This window comes from Ascaphus truei, chromosome 1 (genome assembly GCF_040206685.1).
Source record: "Ascaphus truei isolate aAscTru1 chromosome 1, aAscTru1.hap1, whole genome shotgun sequence".
Classification (NCBI taxonomy): Eukaryota; Metazoa; Chordata; class Amphibia; order Anura; family Ascaphidae; genus Ascaphus; species Ascaphus truei.
The window spans coordinates 160,674,830-160,693,043 of NC_134483.1; the positions used below are offsets into that span (position 1 = coordinate 160,674,830).

Below are 18,214 nucleotides of genomic sequence, written 5' to 3' on the forward strand. Positions count from 1 at the left end.
GTCCCTGTTTGGATACCTTTGGATTGATCTCGGCTCTGTTTGACTACGTGTACCACGCTACCCCTGGACTCTGCTTTGGACCTCACTACGTTGCTTCTCCTGCCCCTGACCCACGGCTCTTGGACATTAACCCTCCGACTTCTGACACCCCGGACTCAGCAAGTATATTGTTAACCCTTTCTCACCAGGCCCGGCAACGCATCTTACCACACTCCTGGCACGCCCTCACTGCTGTGGGTGCGTGTTATACCCTTACCAACCTCAGTACTGGGGACTGGCCAGGTCTGCAGGCATACAGGCATTACATTATGCAGAGCCCAACAAATACAGACCCCCCTGAGGTGGGCCAAGGTGTCACTATGGATCACTGGCAATTTTTAAGTGACCAAGTCACCGCCGTGGCGCAAAAACTTTCTAACCTCTCCCTGCGGGGATCCCCAGCTGCACCGTTACCCCCGGCCCCAGTACCTATGGGCAATCCAAAGCCACATATTCCACCTCCCAACCGGTATGACGGGGACCCCCTTACTTGCCGGGGATTCTTGAACCAATGTGACGTCCAGTTCGAGATGTCCCCGTCTCATTTTCCCTCTGGTCGTTCTAAAGTGGCCTATGTCTATGCCCTGCTCACTGGCGACGCTCTCGCTTGGGCTTCCCCCCTCTGGGAACACAGATCAGACATAACCCAAGACTACCCCAAATTCCGGCGAGAGTTTCAGCAGGTCTTTGACACACCAGCGCGTAGGGAGACTGCCACTTCTTCCTTGTTTCATCTCTCCCAGGGTCGCTGGTCGGCTGCAAGATATGCGGTGGAGTTCCGCACCATCGCTGCAGAGACCCAGTGGAACGATGAGGCTCTCGCCGCGGCATACTGGCAGGGTTTGTCCGAATCCCTCAAGGATGACCTCGCAGCTCATGTTCGTCCCTCATCTCTAGAGGATCTCATTGCCCTCAGCATCCGGATGGACCAGAGCATTCAAGAGTGATGCCATGAGCGCCAGCGCCCCCGTTTACTGTTGTCCTTGCCTGTTTCTCCTAGGTCTCCTCCCTTGGCTCTTCCTGCGTTGGACACCCCCGAACCGATGCAAATCAGGAGCCAACAGCTTCGGACCGCTGGGAGAACATGCCGCCGCGATGAGGGTCTCTGCTACTACTGCGGCTCCCCGAACACCAACTACGTCACTGTTGCTTGAAACCGGGAAACGAGAACGCCCAGTAAAGGTAGAGGGGCTTCTACTGGGTAACATTTCTCCTTGCCCCTCTTCCCCCAAAGAGCTACCGAAGAGAATCCTTCTCCCCATAACTCTTGTGGGTCCTAATGTTAAGGTAGAGGTTGAAGCCTTCATCGACTCCGGGTCTGGTGGTAACTTTTTGGATCACGACTATACCTGCAACAACCAAATCCCGTTAGTCAAGAAAAAGTCACCCATCGGCCTGGAGGCTATCGACGGTCGACCGCTTCAACCAGCCTTCAAGCCCATATCGACTTTCGTGGGCTTAACAAGATTACAGTTAAAAACCGGTACCCTCTTCCTCTAATTTTGGAACTCTTTGACCGGCTCCAAGGAGCCTCTATATTTTCCAAACTCGACCTGAGAGGAGCCTACAATCTAATCCGAATACGAGACGGTGACGAATGGAAAACTGCATTTAACACGTGTTCGGGTCATTATGAATATTATGTGATGCCGTTCAGCCTCTGCAATGCCCCTGTCGTCTTCCAAGAATGTATGAATGATATCATCCGGGACATTCTGGGTATTTTCGTCATCGTATACTTAAACGATATCCTAATTTTCTCCAAGAACCTGGAAGAGCACATTCATCACACCAAAGTGGTTCTCTCTCGGCTTCGTGCTAATAGCCTCTACGCGAAGATGGAGAAATGTCTCTTCCACCAATCTTCCACAGCCTTCCTTGGCTATATAATCTCCGATAAAGGTTTCACCATGGATCCTGAGAAATTGAAGTCTGTTCTGGATTGGCCGTTGCCGAATTCCCTAAAAGCCATTCAGCGTTTCCTTGGCGTTTCTAACTACTATCGAAAATTAATCCGTAATTTCTCCACTGTCGCTCTACCCATTACTGCTCTGACTAAAAAAGGGGCTGATCCGGCAGCATGGTCCTCTGAAACCATCAAAGCCTTCGAGTTCCTCAAAAGAGCTTTCGTCTCCGCCCCCATCCTTCGGCATCTGGATACATCCCTTCCTTTCAGCCTGGAGGTAGACGCTTCTGATGTGGGAGCTGGGGCAGTACTCTCACAAAGATCTTCTCCACAAGAAAGACTATCCGTGTGGATTATTTTCCAGGAAATTCTCTTTGGCTGAGAGAAATTATGATGTCAGGAACCGTGAACTTTTGGCAATCAAATTAGCCCTGCAAGAATGGAGACATCTCCTCGAGGGTACCAAAGAGCCAGTAGCTATTCTCACCGATCACAAAAACTTATTGAGGGGGCTCGTCATCTGGGATCCCGTCAAGCACTTTCGGCACTGTTTTTCTCTCGTTTCAATTACACGATTTCATATATTCCGGGTACCAAGAATATCAAGGCCGATGCTCTTTCTCGCCAATTCTCTACGGAGGAAGGATCTAACGAATCTTCAAAGACGATTCTCCCCGCAAAGTATATTATTTCTACCAATAATTTTGAAATCCTGGATGAGATCAATAAAGCCCAGGCTCATATCCTTAGGAGATTTAAGGTGCCAGAAGGACGTCTGTACGCTGCTCCACGTTTTCGCCACAAGATCCTAGAGTGGGGGCATTCTTCTAGATCTACTGGTCATCCAGGCTTCAAGAGGACAGTGGATCTTATTAAACTGACCTTTTGGTGGCCTAAAATGAACAAATACATTTTTGACTTTACCAGAGCTTGTCCAGTCTGTGCTCAGAGCAAGTCCGCCCGACACAAACCTTCTGGTCTCCTCCTGCCTCTTCCTATTCCGGGATGGCCTTGGAAGCATATCTCCATGGACTTTATTGTGGAACTTCCAAATTCTAAAGGGATGAATACGATCCTTGTGGTAGTGGGCAGGATTTCCAAGCACACACACTTTATACCCCTCAAGGGTCTCCCCAATTCAGCTACCTTGGCTGACATTTTTTCTAAAGAAATTTTCAGGTTACACGGCGTGCCACTTTCCATTGTTTCATACAGAGGTACTCAATTGATCTCTAAGTTTTGGCGAGCGTTTTCTCAGAGACTTGGCATTTCCCTCTTCTTCTCCTCGGGTTACCACCCGCAGACCAACGGCCAGATGGAGAGAATGAGTCAGACCTTGGAGCAGTATCTCAGATGCTTTGTGTCAGAATCTCAAGACAATTGGGTGGACCCTGGGCGGAGTTCGCTATTCATTCGCTGAAGAATGAGTAAACGCAAGAGTCACCCTTCTTCATTAACTATGGGTTCCATCCCAGCAGCCTTCCTCTCTCCTCCCTCCCTTCTGGTGTTCCTGCAGCAGATACTCACGTCTCCAATCTACAAAACTCTTGGAAAAAAATTCAAAGAGCCTTGCAAGGGTCCGTCCAAAAACAAAAGACGCAAGCAGATCGGCGACGTCAGGTGGGCCCAGAATACAAACCTGGAGACAGAGCTTGGCTATCTTCAAAAAATATCAAGCTCAAAACTCCTTCCCAGAAGCTGGCTCCTAGATTCTTGGGTCCCTTCAAGGTCCTCGAACGGATCAACCCGGTAGCGTATCGACTTTCGCTTCCTCCCACCATGAAGATACCCTCTGTGTTTCACGTGTCCCTTCTGAAACCCTTTGTTCAAAATGTACATTTTCCAGACCGTCCTCGGAGACCCAATCCCGTTGTAATACAAGGACAACAGGAATTCGAAGTCCATTCCATTCTTGATTCATGTTGGTCCAGGGGCAGACTTCAGTTCCTCGTTCATTGGAAGGGATATGGCCCGGAGGAACGCTCCTGGGTACCTTGTCATCATATTCATACTCCAGCTCTTCTCAAACAATTTCGTCGGAAATTTCCTCCCAAACCTTGGGAGGATCGTCCGGAGTCCGATCTTCAAGGGGGGGCGGGGGGGTGGGGTACTGTAACGGATTGGGGGGCACGCGCCTCTCTGCGGGTCCCCGTCACCTCAGGCCCCACGGCGGCTCTCTGCCCCGGTTCCCCGCTCCCTCGGTCTCTCACCTGTTCCTCCCCCATGCCGAGCCGTTCCTCCGCAGGGCACGCCGCACTCTCACGCACACGACTGGGGCGCGCGCACGGCAGCCTTACAGAGGGCGCGCGCACCCGATCGTCTTACCAGCCCTCCCGCACCGCTGGCTCCGCCCCCCATCAGCTGCAGGCGATTGCCATGGATCACACCCCTGTCTCCCTCGCTGCTCACCTGGACCTATCCCTGCAATCACCCAGACAGGCCTCCGCTCCACATCTTGCTACCATTGGCCCTCCTTCCTTTATAATTCCAGTCTGCCCTCTCCCTCTTTGCTCTGCATAGCTTCTCTGTGACTCCTGTGTGCAGTGTCTATGCCAAGCTCTATTCTCTGTTACAGCTCTTGTTCCTTTCCCTGTCCCTGTTTGGATACCTTTGGATTGATCTCAGCTCTGTTTGACTACGTGTACCTCACTACCCCTGGACTCTGCTTTGGACCTCACTACGCTGCTTCTCCTGCCCCTGACCCACGGCTCTTGGACATTAACCCTCCGACTTCTGGCACCCCGGACTCAGCAAGTATATAGTTAACCCTTTCTCACCAGGCCCGGCAACGCATCTTACCACACTCCGGGCACGCCCTCACTGCTGTGGGTGCGTGTTATACCCTTACCCACCTCAGTACTGGGGACTGGCCAGGTCTGCGGGCATACAGGCGTTACATTTAGCAACATCTGATGTTATCTCAAAATTCAGGTATGCGGTCTGTGAAATGTTGCTGGTATCCTACAATATTACACTATACCATAGACTTTATTAAGGGTTCAATCATATGATACTAGTGAACCTGCCAGCATAAGCCTCGAGTACACTACAAAAAATCTGTAAATGGCATATGGGATACAAGGAAGACTTACTTGGGCATGATAATTATGAAAGGCAACAATCTGGATATCAGAACATGCACGTGCAAATTCCCTTATGCTGCAACGCTACAATGCAATAACACACTGTCACACTGTGCCACACTTTATGTACCCAAGATAACACGTTATCAGTAAAACAAGGAAGACACTGTATTCTTGTTATTATTCCAAAACCAGTTGGTGAGTGCAGACAGTGTAGAAAATGAAAGGTTAGTAATGTATGAAAGGAAAACAAATATTTTCCCATTTGCTCTTCCCTACCTCATTTTAGCTACTTTATGCTTTTTTGTTTTGCTCTTATAAGTGTATTGTAGGACTATAGCTATTCCTGGTTACATCCATGCACTGTAACATGAATAACAATACAATGTGTCTGACTCATGGGGAAGTGAATTACACAAACAGCTAAGTAGCCATCTGCTTTTATGTAATTGGATTAATGTGAAATGGATTTTGGTATCAAATACAGCCACACATAGACTTTTAGGTTTTTCTTTTTTTAATTAATATTAGAATATTTGGGAATTATATTTGCAAGGCAAATGAAATGTGATCCAATGAATTAATAATCTTAAATATTTATTTATTTAGATACTATGCATAATCTACTACAAAAATACCAGGTACAGTACATTCTTTCCACAAACAGCAGAAGATACAGACAATAGAAACATCATTTGCGGAGAAAAACAAAAACAGCCACATTGTAAATGTTCTTAGGAGGAGCAACAAGAACACTTGGGTTGTACTATCTCATACCTCAGCAGGTCTAACAGGGCATCTACCGTATTGACCTCTGGGGTGCTGCCTGTTCGGTCAATTTCATCTGCACTTTGGGACACTCCAGGTTTGATGCTCACCACCAACACAATTCCTGTTTCGAAAGAAATAAAGAAGTTTGATAGAGAGTTTTTATTCTCTATATTGCACTTCAGCCCCTCGGTTCCCCGCCTATATCCATCAACTAATTGTTTCCAATAATTCCCCAACTAGCATGTCTATTTTTGGTCAACATCTATTTTTTGTCTCTTGTCCTCTGACGGGATCTATCTTTGCTACTAACTGATGTAGCAAGCAGCTGAAATCTCCACTTTCCATTTCCTTACACAAAGGTTCCGCATTTGATTCCTGCGTTTCATTAAAAGAAGCATCTCATTACGAATATGCCAATATCCAGACTGGTTTTAATGAATGGTGTTTGTTATGTATATTTATAAGCTAAAACATTGGAACATTCAGAATCCAAGCTTTCTGAATGGGCATTTTTGGATTAGCAATACCCAGCAATTTGAACCAGCAACAGCTACTAACATTAAAGTAAATATATGCATTAAAAAACGACAATAGTAATAATTCACTCTAAACAGTGAATTCCCTGGCAATTAATGCCCCGATTGGGCCAAAGGTCTTTGGTTACACTTTGGTCTTTCAAGTCTTCCAGTCAGGGAATTAAGGTCAAGCAATGTCCTGTTCTTTGAGTAATATTATTGAAGTATAGATGTTGTCACTTGCCATTCTAGCTACATACAATATGTTGTTGTTTATCATGATACAGTATATTCTGCAGAATTACCATATAATCGTACGAGAAGTGTATATTTTACTAGCATGTTTTCCAGTCACAGTGAATAATGATAAAAGCTTCAATTGTATCTTACTGTGTAAATGTACAATTTGTTTTCCATTTAAAGCAAATACAAAAATTGGCCTGAACTGGACCCTTCATAACATGTAATTTACAAATCTAGGCCCAAAATGTTGTATGGCTGAGGTTGTTTACAGCAGTTGACCAAGTTTTCTGTTTACCATTGTGACTACACACGTTTTCTTTAGGTGCATGTCATTCTACAGACTATGGGGCCTATGCTATAAGCGTCGATAATCCACTTATCAGGGTCTTTTCGCCAAAAAGGCCTACTGCTATTCAGTAATCGCAGATAAAAGTACTTTTCAGCATATTGTGTTGGCGAGAAAAATCGCCAGGTTTTTACATTCGTGCAATTCTTGTAGCCTCGAGTAGCTTATCGGGACCTATCATGGCTCTAGAATTGAGATTTCCTCTCAAAATCCTCCAGCCAGGAAAAGTTGGCGTGAGGGTGGTGAGAACCTGCCGAGAAGCGGCGAGAGGTAACTTAGAAAAAAAACTGAATTTTTCCTGCCTCGGATGGATGCCGGGAGTCTCCGAAGCTGATACACATTAATAACAGCACCGGAGGCCCCCGGCATGAATCAGATGCAATAAAAAGGAACAACAGCAGGTTTATTGGGGGCAGAGGGGGTGAGTAAAGGGGGTACTTGGCCCTTCACTCACCCTCTCTGCCCCAATAAACATTACAATATGTACTAACCACCAATACACAAAAACAACTCGGCAGGGTACGTAGTAGGCAGCAAATTTCTATTTTCTCCCCAGGTACCTGGTACCTGGCACTTTTCAGGACTCAGTACAACACTAACATTGACTGTATCCTAACAAGAAACCTGTGATTGAATACTGCACAGTCCTTAACCATTTTCACAATAATTGATCACTGATTGGTTCATGGCAAATGACATCTTAACACAAAGATAGAAAGAAGAATTGCTCCAGCTTGCTCTAAATGCATGGGGACATTAAAAAATTTTTATGAAAAACTAATGAAGATTGCAGATGAAAGCGCAGTAAACACTGGAGGATAAGAACATTTCATATGAGACAGAGCGGTTACTGAGGAAACAACAAGAAATTAAGCAGGAATTGAATATGAAAAGCTGTGCAAGATGATCTGCAAACTTGTGACTGAAGATGCAACTGATATGGTGCAGAATGATAATATTGCTAAACAGGAGTATGGTGCTCTAAAGAATTAAGGCACTATATGATGCTTCATATATTTAAATGCAATAATTAGGTATCCCTTCAGAGTTGACATTTAAAAAAATGATGATAAGGGGAGGCCAGACCTGTGTGTGTATGATGATAGCGACTACCTGGAGTTTTCATAATAAGAAAAAAGCACAGCAACCTGGAAACAAAATGGCGCCACAGTTTTCCTCTTATAGAACACAATAATGATCAAGGTCTTAAATAGCAACACAGGTCAAATCATGAAAATGGCAAGGCACTCACATATTGTTGAAAAGGATGCGTCCTGATGGTAATATAGGTCAAAATCGGGAACCTTCAGTGTGCAAATCCTCTGGATGCAGGAACAATGATGAAAAACAGAGATGCGGTGCACCACAACTTGAATTCAAAAATTCTGAGAGGGTGAACTTGATCAAGCGCCCAATGGCGCGAAATCCAAAAGGTGGGTTCCTTTTTTGTACCTCCATGTACATGACCCCTAAATTTACTTTTCTATTGGAGTTCCCCCTCTCAAAAAAAAAAAGTGATGGTGCATTCGCATTTTTCATCATTGATATGGTGATATTGATATGATGAAGAAGACTATTGAATATAAAATCTTTAACAAGACAAAGCAGCCATTTATGATTGGGGAGAAACAAATCGTTGCACCCAAACAAGATGAAGTATCAACAATACAAGACTGTGCACTGATCATAAAGAGTTCATGACTTCTGCAACAAATTGTACAAGAACACAGATAACACAGGACATGATCCAGCAGAGGAAGAGCAAGAAGAAACAACCAATAATGTAGCACGTGCCCTTCCAGAAGAAGTGGCAAAGGCCATAAAATCCATTATGATTGGGATGGCCCCCCAGAGAAGATAAGAGATTATCATCATTTAGAAGAAACGATACAAAAAGGACCTTAAGATCTATAGAACAATCAGTCTATTTCCAATTACTTACAAGATTTCTTAGCAAGATACTCACTACTTGTCTGCAAGCGGGATTTTGCAGGGAATACCACACAATAGGCCACATTCAAGTTGTACAAGCAGTGATTTCCCAAAGTAATTAATATGATCTACCACTCATTTTAGGATTTGTAGATTATGAAAAAAGCATTTAATTCTATTTATTGTACACCTCTTTATCTAGACAAAGTGTTGAAGAAGCATACATTGATATAAGGAACATTCCATGAAGACACAAGAAAGATGAGGATAACCACAGCTGTGCTATAGGGAAACACCATGTCACCAAAGCTTTTCACAGCAACACCTGAATAATTGTTTTAGACATTGAATTGGGAAGAGAAAATTATTAAAATCAAAGTTGTGTATTGTAACCCATGGACCCCCACCCGGTCGCAGATCGGACGCCCTAAGGTGTTCTATGATCTGGCTACATGTCGGTGTGGTGCATATCTGCTGGCAACAGGAGGGCCTGAGTCTCCCGCGATGACATGGGGGACAACAGGACAGGTTACTGGGGTGGATGCCTTCGTTCTTTTTCAATGGTGCAGCACCTCCATCTGTAGTAAGGCCCAGGGATGCGGGGTGGAATCCCTACCACAGAAATCCCCCCTCCCAGGGATGAGAGATTCCAGTCTCACACAAAGTTCTCTTTAAACAGCAGACTCCTTTATTCAGTCTTCCGCAGCAGCAGACCGGTACATTTCTTACCAGGGCTACAGTTGAATACTTGAGATTTGCAATACAGATTTGCAGATTACAAGGTTATTTTTGTCACAAGTTCAGAAGAACTATAGCCCGATTTCTTACCAGGGCTACATTCTCCCTCAGGTGGAAATCCAATGGTCCCCACTTGGACCTAATTTGCTGGACCATACTGCAGGTGAACAATCTATGAACATACAAACATAATTAGTTAATATTGGGTACACAAGACTGTAACACCCATGATGGTGACATAACAGCAGGAAACTCCCAACATGCAGAACCCTTAACTTCAATAATAATGATGGGGATCAGGCTTCTTCACTTCCCGCCCATTATGATCCACAATCTTAACAAAGAAAGGTTGCACAGGCCCATTCTCCGGTCTGTACAATACGTTATGCATGAATATGTTCCTGCCTGTACTCCAAGATTTCATTACAGAACATATTTTGTCTTCCCTCAAGTAAGCAGTGCTACCAAATTTAATTCGTAGGTGCTCAAGAACCACGTCCCGAAGCCAGGTGTCCCTTTGATCCTCGATCTCCTGCATGATCGGCTCTGGCACGTACGGGAACTCATAACCATGAGACTGCCGGTATCTCGCCGCTATGGCTCTATCTGCTCGATTTAACTTAGTAAGTTTCCGGTTCCCAGCCTTTCCTGGCAGTACCCAGTACTTTGGCTCCTCAGGCGCAATATCATTAACAGAATAGATGAGCCTTTGGGGGTAATCACTTTTTGCATAATGTCTCTCCACCTGTTATCTAACTCATCGGCAACCTCCTGTGGAGAATAGGTGCCTGCGTCCCACCAGTGATCTACAGTGTCTTTCTTTATCAATACAAATCTGGTGCGGTCCATCCCCTCATCATACCCTGTGAATAACGATGCCCACCATTTATCTCGGTTCTCATATGAGGATGACACACTCATACCTCCCTCGGATTAAGCTCGCGAGGACACACCAGATGTCTCTGCCTCAGTAGAGTGCGAGCCTTTACGCCTCCCTCTAATGACATTCTTGTAAACCGTGGGATTCATCTTGGGTTCCTTGGGACTTATGGGACCCGCTTTTGCAGTAGACTGGGACCCTCGGGCCCTACCTCTAGGTACAGGATTAAACACAGTGGGGTTAGGTACATGTATAACACTTGACAATGGTATCTCCCCATCAGAACCCTCATCACTTGTCACCCAATCCCGCCAATCAGTTGAAAACTTGGGCGTCTTATCCAGCTTACTCCCACTAGGACCCGGTGGCACAACAGGTGACGGGGCAGTGGCCGGGGCAATGGCTTCTAGGGGCGGTGACCACATGATCGCCATAGTCCATTACAGTGTCTCTGAGTCGGGCGATGCCACGACCGATAGGTACTCTCTTACTGTCTCTTGCGGCTCCCCGCTTGGCCACTTGGGCCTTAAATTCCTTGAACTCTGCTTCCAGCCCAGCTCTCCTTATTGAAGCAATCAAAGCTTCCGGGCCTCTGCGCCAGTCCGACCCAGAAGTGACGTCATTGTTGGTCGTCGCGGAATCTCAATCCACTCCTTGGTCCCGCACCGGAAGTGCGTCGAGGACCAGAAGGGGTGGCGGTGGACCATCAGGGTCGCGGATGGGCAGGTAGGCCTCAAGCCTCTCTCTCTCCACAGGTTCCTCTTTCACCTGGCGGGAATAAGGGGGTTGTGGTGTCCTGTTACCACTCCGCTATCTTGCGATGCTCTTTGGTTTCTCTGGAGCCGTCTCGGGTCCTATCTCCGCCGCACTGGGAGTCGCCACGGCCGTGGAACTTCTACGCGGTTCAGGCCGCACCAGTGCTCACCGTCGGGGGGTCTCCGGACTCATCTGCTCTCTCTCAGGGGTAAGTGGAACCTCTTCTTTACAGCTGGGGTGGTCCACCAGCCGGCGCATCACCACCGATGACAGGCTGTCTCTCTCATCATCCGACGAGGACAGCAACGGCTCCTCCACTGGGGAATCACCTCGAGTCCTTGCTGCACCGCCAGTGGGTATAGGTACGAAACGGGTCCGCTCCGGTACCTCCACGGCGGTCGTGCTCTCCTCCGTCAGAGCACTTCTTAGTGGCTGGGCCTGGGTCCCTACCGCAGAGGTGATATATGGGACCAGGGCAGCCTTCACATCCGCCTCCTCCACTTCGATCAGCGTCGCTGGAGAGGCCTCTCGCGGGGTCACTATTGTAGGGTATGTCTCGATAGGCCAGAGGTAGAACGTGCCACACTGTTGGCACCGTGCCGTAGTACTTGGGGCCGGTCCGGGTGACCTGCATTGGACGCACAGGCACCGCAGATATTCACGGCCATCAACCTCCACAACCAGGAGGCCTCCTGGAAGCTGATAAGTCGTTACGCTTAAGTCAGCCATCTTTTGCGCAGGGGTTGATTCGCTCAGCTTACTGGTTTCACACTTAGCTCCTTCTCCTTCACCAGTCAAGCAGAAGTGAAGTTCCTCAGCCTCACTTCCTGTCCCTCCTTCCGCTGGGGAGGACTGTTGGGATTGGTTCTCGGCGTGCCCCCTCCCTCTGGTGGAAACTAGAGGAGGGGCACTCTTTCTCTTTGGGTGACGTGGCTTCGTCCTTTGGCCAGTCACTGCACAGGTGGGTGTGGCTACAGCTTTCGCGCCTCTCCCTTCTTTTAGCTGGGGTTCTGGTTTTGGCACCAAACCCTTGCACATCTCTCGCCACATTTCTCATGCAGCCTGCTTGCACGCAGGACGTGCGCGATTTAGGCTTGGCGGGAGTCGCCATTTTGGATCGGCTGCACCTGCGTTGCAATGAATGGCGCAGCAGTCACCATTTTAACCTCCTCCATGCCCCGCAGAGCACATGTATCTCTCGCCGCCATCTTTAGTGAGCCCTCAAAGCCCATGATAGCGCTACTCTCTGTGCCTATGATGCAACTCATTCTTAGACACTTACTACTCTCAATGGTGCTCTAACCAGTGAATATAACGCATGGCATACCCCAGGCTAGGTAGAACTCTCTCCTTGTACAACGCACTCGCTGACGGTTCATTACAAGCACTCTGTGGTGTGTTTTCTGGATACTGGCTAGTGTACTTGGCATTCCTAAGTACTGGGCATCAACCTACTTTTGGCCACTCATAGTGCAGACCCTATGCTGAAGTCCCTGACCTTTGTTAACAGGCTACCCCCACAGGAATCCTACACTATCTGCCTCAAGGCGACTAGAACAGCTATAGCCACTTGTACCCAAGGGACATCCAGAGTGGGGCTAGCTCTTCCCTCACCCCCTAAGCAGGGTGAGCGGTATTTGGTCCACCTCACTATATTCTATCAGCTCTACTCATAAGCTGCTCACTCCTCTCCTCCCTAACACTAACTCTGCACTGTCTCTCTCCATCGTCTGAACTCTAACACACTAAATAGGAAATGCACTGCTCTTTATGATATCAGCAGGCACCGCCCCTGTGCCACTTGATTGGACACAGGGTCAGGTGACCTAACTCCACCATTCAGGGCAAGTGCTTGAAGTGGGGAAAACTCATGATAACTCCTGGCAACCTGCCCTTAGCAGGGATTATACCAGGAGGAGGATAGAATTATAGCCCCATTTCTTACCAGGGCTACAGTTGAATACTTGAGATTTGCAATACAGATTTGCAGATTACAAGGTTATTTTTGTCACAAGTTCAGAAGAACTCTATCAATAAATCAGAGAATCAACCCAGCAACTAAGAAGGTGGGCCTCCATATGAATCTCAGCAAGACCAAAGTGATGTTCAAAAATGGTGTAAACTCTAAGAAGATTGTAATAAATGGAATAGGACAAACAGAAGACAAAGACTGTGTCTAACTTGGCCAGTAAGTAGCAATTTATGGGAACCTTTTCAAATTAAATGAATAGGAGAATGAAGATGGGATGGAGTGCATTTGTAATAACAAAACAAGCTTTCAAGGGAATCTTTGTGTATATATAAGTATATAAGAATATAAGTGTTCGACCAGTGTATTATCAGTAGCAGTCCCTGTCAATCCAGTGCCAGATGATGGCTTCCCCAATAATCTTCCAGGTACTGCAGTTGCTAGTCTCTCTTCTTCATGTTGCTCCAACAAATTTCAATTTCATCCTACTTTTGGTTGTCTTCATAGTCTCTTTGGGTAATACCTTGCATACATACTCTTCATACATATTTCAGTTGTCTGAAGCTTCTGAATTACTGTATGTTCGCATTTAGAATCAAGTTTCACATCCCTACATGAGCACTGGGAGAATACACTGGTCGAACACTTATATTGCATGGTTTTCCATGTGAGACCTACAGTATTTGCATTTTACAGTGTTTAACAAAACATACCATCTCATCTCCACAACGAACAACCAGTAGAGGTGAGCACACAAGACAACATTGAAATGTTCCATTACCTAAAATGACAGCTAGAACAGTGGTGCAGAAGTAATATACAATAGCCCGCAGACCAATTTTTCCAGACACACCAGAATCCAAGGCAGCAACACCTAAATATAAAAGACAACATTGTTTGTTAATAATTGCACATTATTATACATTATACACCTGTATGAGAGAATGTTTATGAATGTATGAAATCCGTGAAGTTAAAGCAAGCCAAAAATTGAAACTGTATAGGGTTGGTAGAGTTATAGGGTGCATATTGAGCAGTGTTACAAATTAATAGGTAGCAATATGTGTTGAGTATTGTATCTTTTGTGGGTGCAGCAGAACATAGGGGTAGATTTTCAGATGGCTGATAAATGAGGGCAAATAATGGTATGTTACCTAATTAGGTAACGGATGTTATTTTTCCTTCATTTAACAGGAGAGCCTCAAAGCTAATCATATGTATAAAGTCCGTTAGCAAAACCACCATTGTAACGTTACCTGCGTTTTCCAATACAGTGCACTGCACATGCACATTGGTCAAACTTTAAGGCGCGTTATTAAGGTAGCGTTATTAACAGAAAATCTCAAGTCGGTTACCAAAAGCTAATGCAAATCTTGTTATAATATGAGAAATCTATCATTTGTACACGTATTAACGGTTTCACTTAATGATATGGTACATAATGTAATAATAACTGTATAAAGTATGGGCGTACAATAATATATATCCATACATACCTCAACAATATAAATACATATTCAATTTATATTAATGTACAATTAAAATAAATGAAGGATACCCATCATTTATTTTTAATTGTACATTAGTTGAAATATGAATTAATATTGTTGAGGTATACAGTATATGGATATACATTAGTGTACGCCCATACTTTATACCGTTATTATTACATTATATACCATATTAGTTCACACAAACATATCACTTTAATCACTAAAAAAATAGTAAAGTCTATAATGTGTTTCAGACATTTAAAACGATCCATAATCTAAATCTTTGTATGACACGTAACTTTTTTTAAACGAAAGGGTTAAGTTCTATACTCATTATATTGCTTTTAGGCTCTTACCAGAAAAAATGCAATGATAATCAGGGTCTGGATATTCTGTAGGTATTTGGGAGCTTTTAGAAGGTGTTAAATATCGCAGCGTTACTCCCATGCGCAAACATGAACGGAGGTAAACCTCTCATTACCATATGATTTGCATATGAGTAAGTCAGATATCCGTTAAAATGTAAGAATCTGTTCCATCTAAGGAAAATGCCAGGACATCATTGCTCTAAGCACCTTTGGGGATACACGTTACGGATATGGGTATCTTAAATTGAGATCATGTAGCGTTAAAAAATTAGCGACCTCCTGAGGATCAACCCCGTAGACTCAAAGACAGGTAGCTCCGGGTTTGTAACCAATCTAATTAACCTGAGAACGTTGTGTGTCTAATTTGTTTCTAATGATGCGATGTTCTGAATCCGAACTCTGAATATACTTTTTAATAAATAGCCCCTTTAGTTTTTTTTATCAGGTCTACCATGCCTGTTGGTATTCCTTTCTATATGATTATTATTTATTACTGAAGATTTCCCATTATCTATAGTCCTAAGAAATAATAGAACAATCAACCACTTTTGTTATTAGAGAAAAATATATATTCCAAATAAATCAATAACACGAGGCAAAAAACAAATTGTATAACTAAAATATAATATATATATTCATTCTTATTGTCCCCTTTAAATCTTCTGGACTTACTCAGATTCATTTGAAGATGAATACAGTCATTGTTCAAAACCATTGGAGAAGTTCCACAGCAAAGTGCATTAGTTGTTAAAGCATGACAGTATATTTGTAATGAACTACGATTGTACAATTAGTATCATTGTAAGGTCAGTTATAGCAATGCAAATCAAATATTGCTATAATATAAAGGGTTTAACTAAATGACCCTTACTCATGAGCAGATTAGCACTGAAGTATTGTACTATATGTTGTGTCACTTTGGATGTTGCGCTGGACCTTTCTGTTTTTGTTTGTACTTTTGGCCACGCTCAGAAGCACTGCTTTTTGACACAAATATATATGATGTGAGTTGTGGGGTTCTTGAGCTTGCTGGGTTATTGCAACTATTGTTGTTTGGAGGTGTGGCCCCTCCTCCAAGGGTTTAAGCTCACCCCGTCTCACTTTCCAATTAGCAGTTTTTATCATGTCCCTGTGTATGACAGGCCCAGTATGGTCTTTCTCCCTCCAGTAAAAAAAAAAGAGGTACATGATAATTTTACCAGGTAGTGTTAGGACCTGCAAATTGGTCATGCTTTGATTTTGGCTTATAACGTTTTGGCCAAAGGGTTTAACTAAATAACCCTTACTCATGAGCAGATTAGTACTGAAGTATTTTACAATATGTTGTGTCACTTTGGATGTTGCACTGGGCATTTCTGTTTTTTTTTATTTTTATTGTTATAATATCTAATCACAGAACAAGTTAATGTAAATATGTATTGTATACTAATCAGCGGATCAGTATCCAGATGAATGCCAATTCAACTTTGACCTCATGGAACCCCTTCATTTGTTAATGCCCTAAAGTCACCTCCATTTTGACATGCATTTACCATGCATTTAAGTCGATTATAAAGACATATCATACTCAGTTTATATACATTTTAACTTGTTTATTTTCCCACCTTTGCTTTTATTCAGTGTTTAAAGGGTTATTTATGATTAGTAAACAAATAATATATTGCTAATGAAATGAGATGTTACATTGAACATATTTTAATTCTTTAAAGCATGACCAATGATTTAAATGTACTTGGAGACTGTGTAGCAAAGCAATCAACGCTACTATGGCAGATATGAAGTACCTTTTATTTACTAAATAAACTTGCAATTTTGGTTCTGTAGGTACGAACCAAATACTATTCATCAAGGCACTTCCACACACATCTGCAACAGCCTTGTGTATGTCCAAAAATGTCAATCAACATTTATATTAACATAAAGTCAGTACATATCCCCATACTGTTTCTCCATTGACATTGCAACACAGTAAAAAATAAAATCCCCATTTTAAGAAAAGGGGTACCTGTGATCATGCTCGACACAATTAATGGTAAAATGATGAGTTTGAGCATTCGCATCAGAATCTCTCCGGGGAAAGCAAAGTAGATCTTGTCCAGGTTAGAAAGCTTGCAATATTCCCGGACCAGTACTCCAAGCCCAATACCTGAAACAAAAAAATGAAAGAAGTAATCACTATAGAACATATCATATAGATCAGGAGTGGCCAACTCCAGTCCTCAACAGCCACCAAAGGTCAGGTTTTAACGTCAACGACAGAGCCACTCATTGAGCCACCTGGGCATTCTTTGTGCTTTGGACACAGACACTTCTCTCTTCTACAGAAAAAAAACTAGATCAAAGAAATGTTAAGAGTACAAAGACAGGTCTCCCGCGACCACACTTCCTTGTAAATATCGCTGTATAAACCATGAAAATGATTTTTGATTTAGGAGAATTAGGAGAACCATGGCAGGATCCAGAAGACCAAGACACACTGCCCCAGCTTTAGCTCCTGGAGTTTTATTAAGGATGTGTCTATTTACTATACACAGGGGAATATACACTGCAGCCATTTGTTACAATCTGTTACCAATTATAAATACATTGCCCATTTTACATGAAGCAAAGAGAACAAATATACTGTTAATTATCAAGATGTCAAAATCCATAGTGGCAGCACGGGCAGGGTTAGTAGGGTTCTCAGGCATTGCTACATTGTTACACCAGAAGACAACTCTGGGCTGCAAAACAGTCTTTCAGTGTGGATGGTGGATGCACTGCTTATTATTCCAAGTGCTGCAATCTCTCAACCACAGCCTACAGTTCTACTTCTTGTCATTATCATTATTATTATTATTATTAGACTGTTGTAGCTATCTGGCAGTTCTGTTATCAAAGTAGGGTTTTATGGGGATTTTTCATTGAAGTCTGAACTATAATTCAAGTGTGAAAGTTCTTGTTTGTATTCGTATTGTTTGTTATTGTAATCCAATCTGTTCTTGTCAATCATTTGTTAATTAACACCTCACCAATCAAATGTGTGGTCAAGTATCACTAATTTATTTACTACATTTATGAACTGTCCGGTAGCTGATTTTAGGTGGTAAACATTGGAATGTGTAATAATGAGTAAACTGTAAAGATTAGGATAGTAATCCAGAATATTTTGGAGATTAAAGAAGAAAAATAAATG

At 43.8% G+C, this 18,214-nt stretch overlaps 1 protein-coding gene across 2 annotated transcripts in view; it reads right to left on the bottom strand.

Moving 5' to 3' along the window:
• SLC1A1 (solute carrier family 1 member 1) overlaps positions 1-18,214 on the bottom strand; it is a 112,449-nt gene that overhangs the window by 53,943 nt on the left and 40,292 nt on the right. For both annotated transcript variants that reach the window (XM_075596989.1, XM_075596998.1), the window contains exons 3-5: positions 17,045-17,185; positions 13,960-14,052; positions 5,806-5,920 (exon numbers count right to left, since the gene is read on the bottom strand). In XM_075596989.1, the coding sequence (XP_075453104.1) occupies positions 5,806-5,920; positions 13,960-14,052; positions 17,045-17,185 (349 nt within the window). The remainder of the gene's footprint in view (positions 1-5,805; positions 5,921-13,959; positions 14,053-17,044; positions 17,186-18,214) is intronic.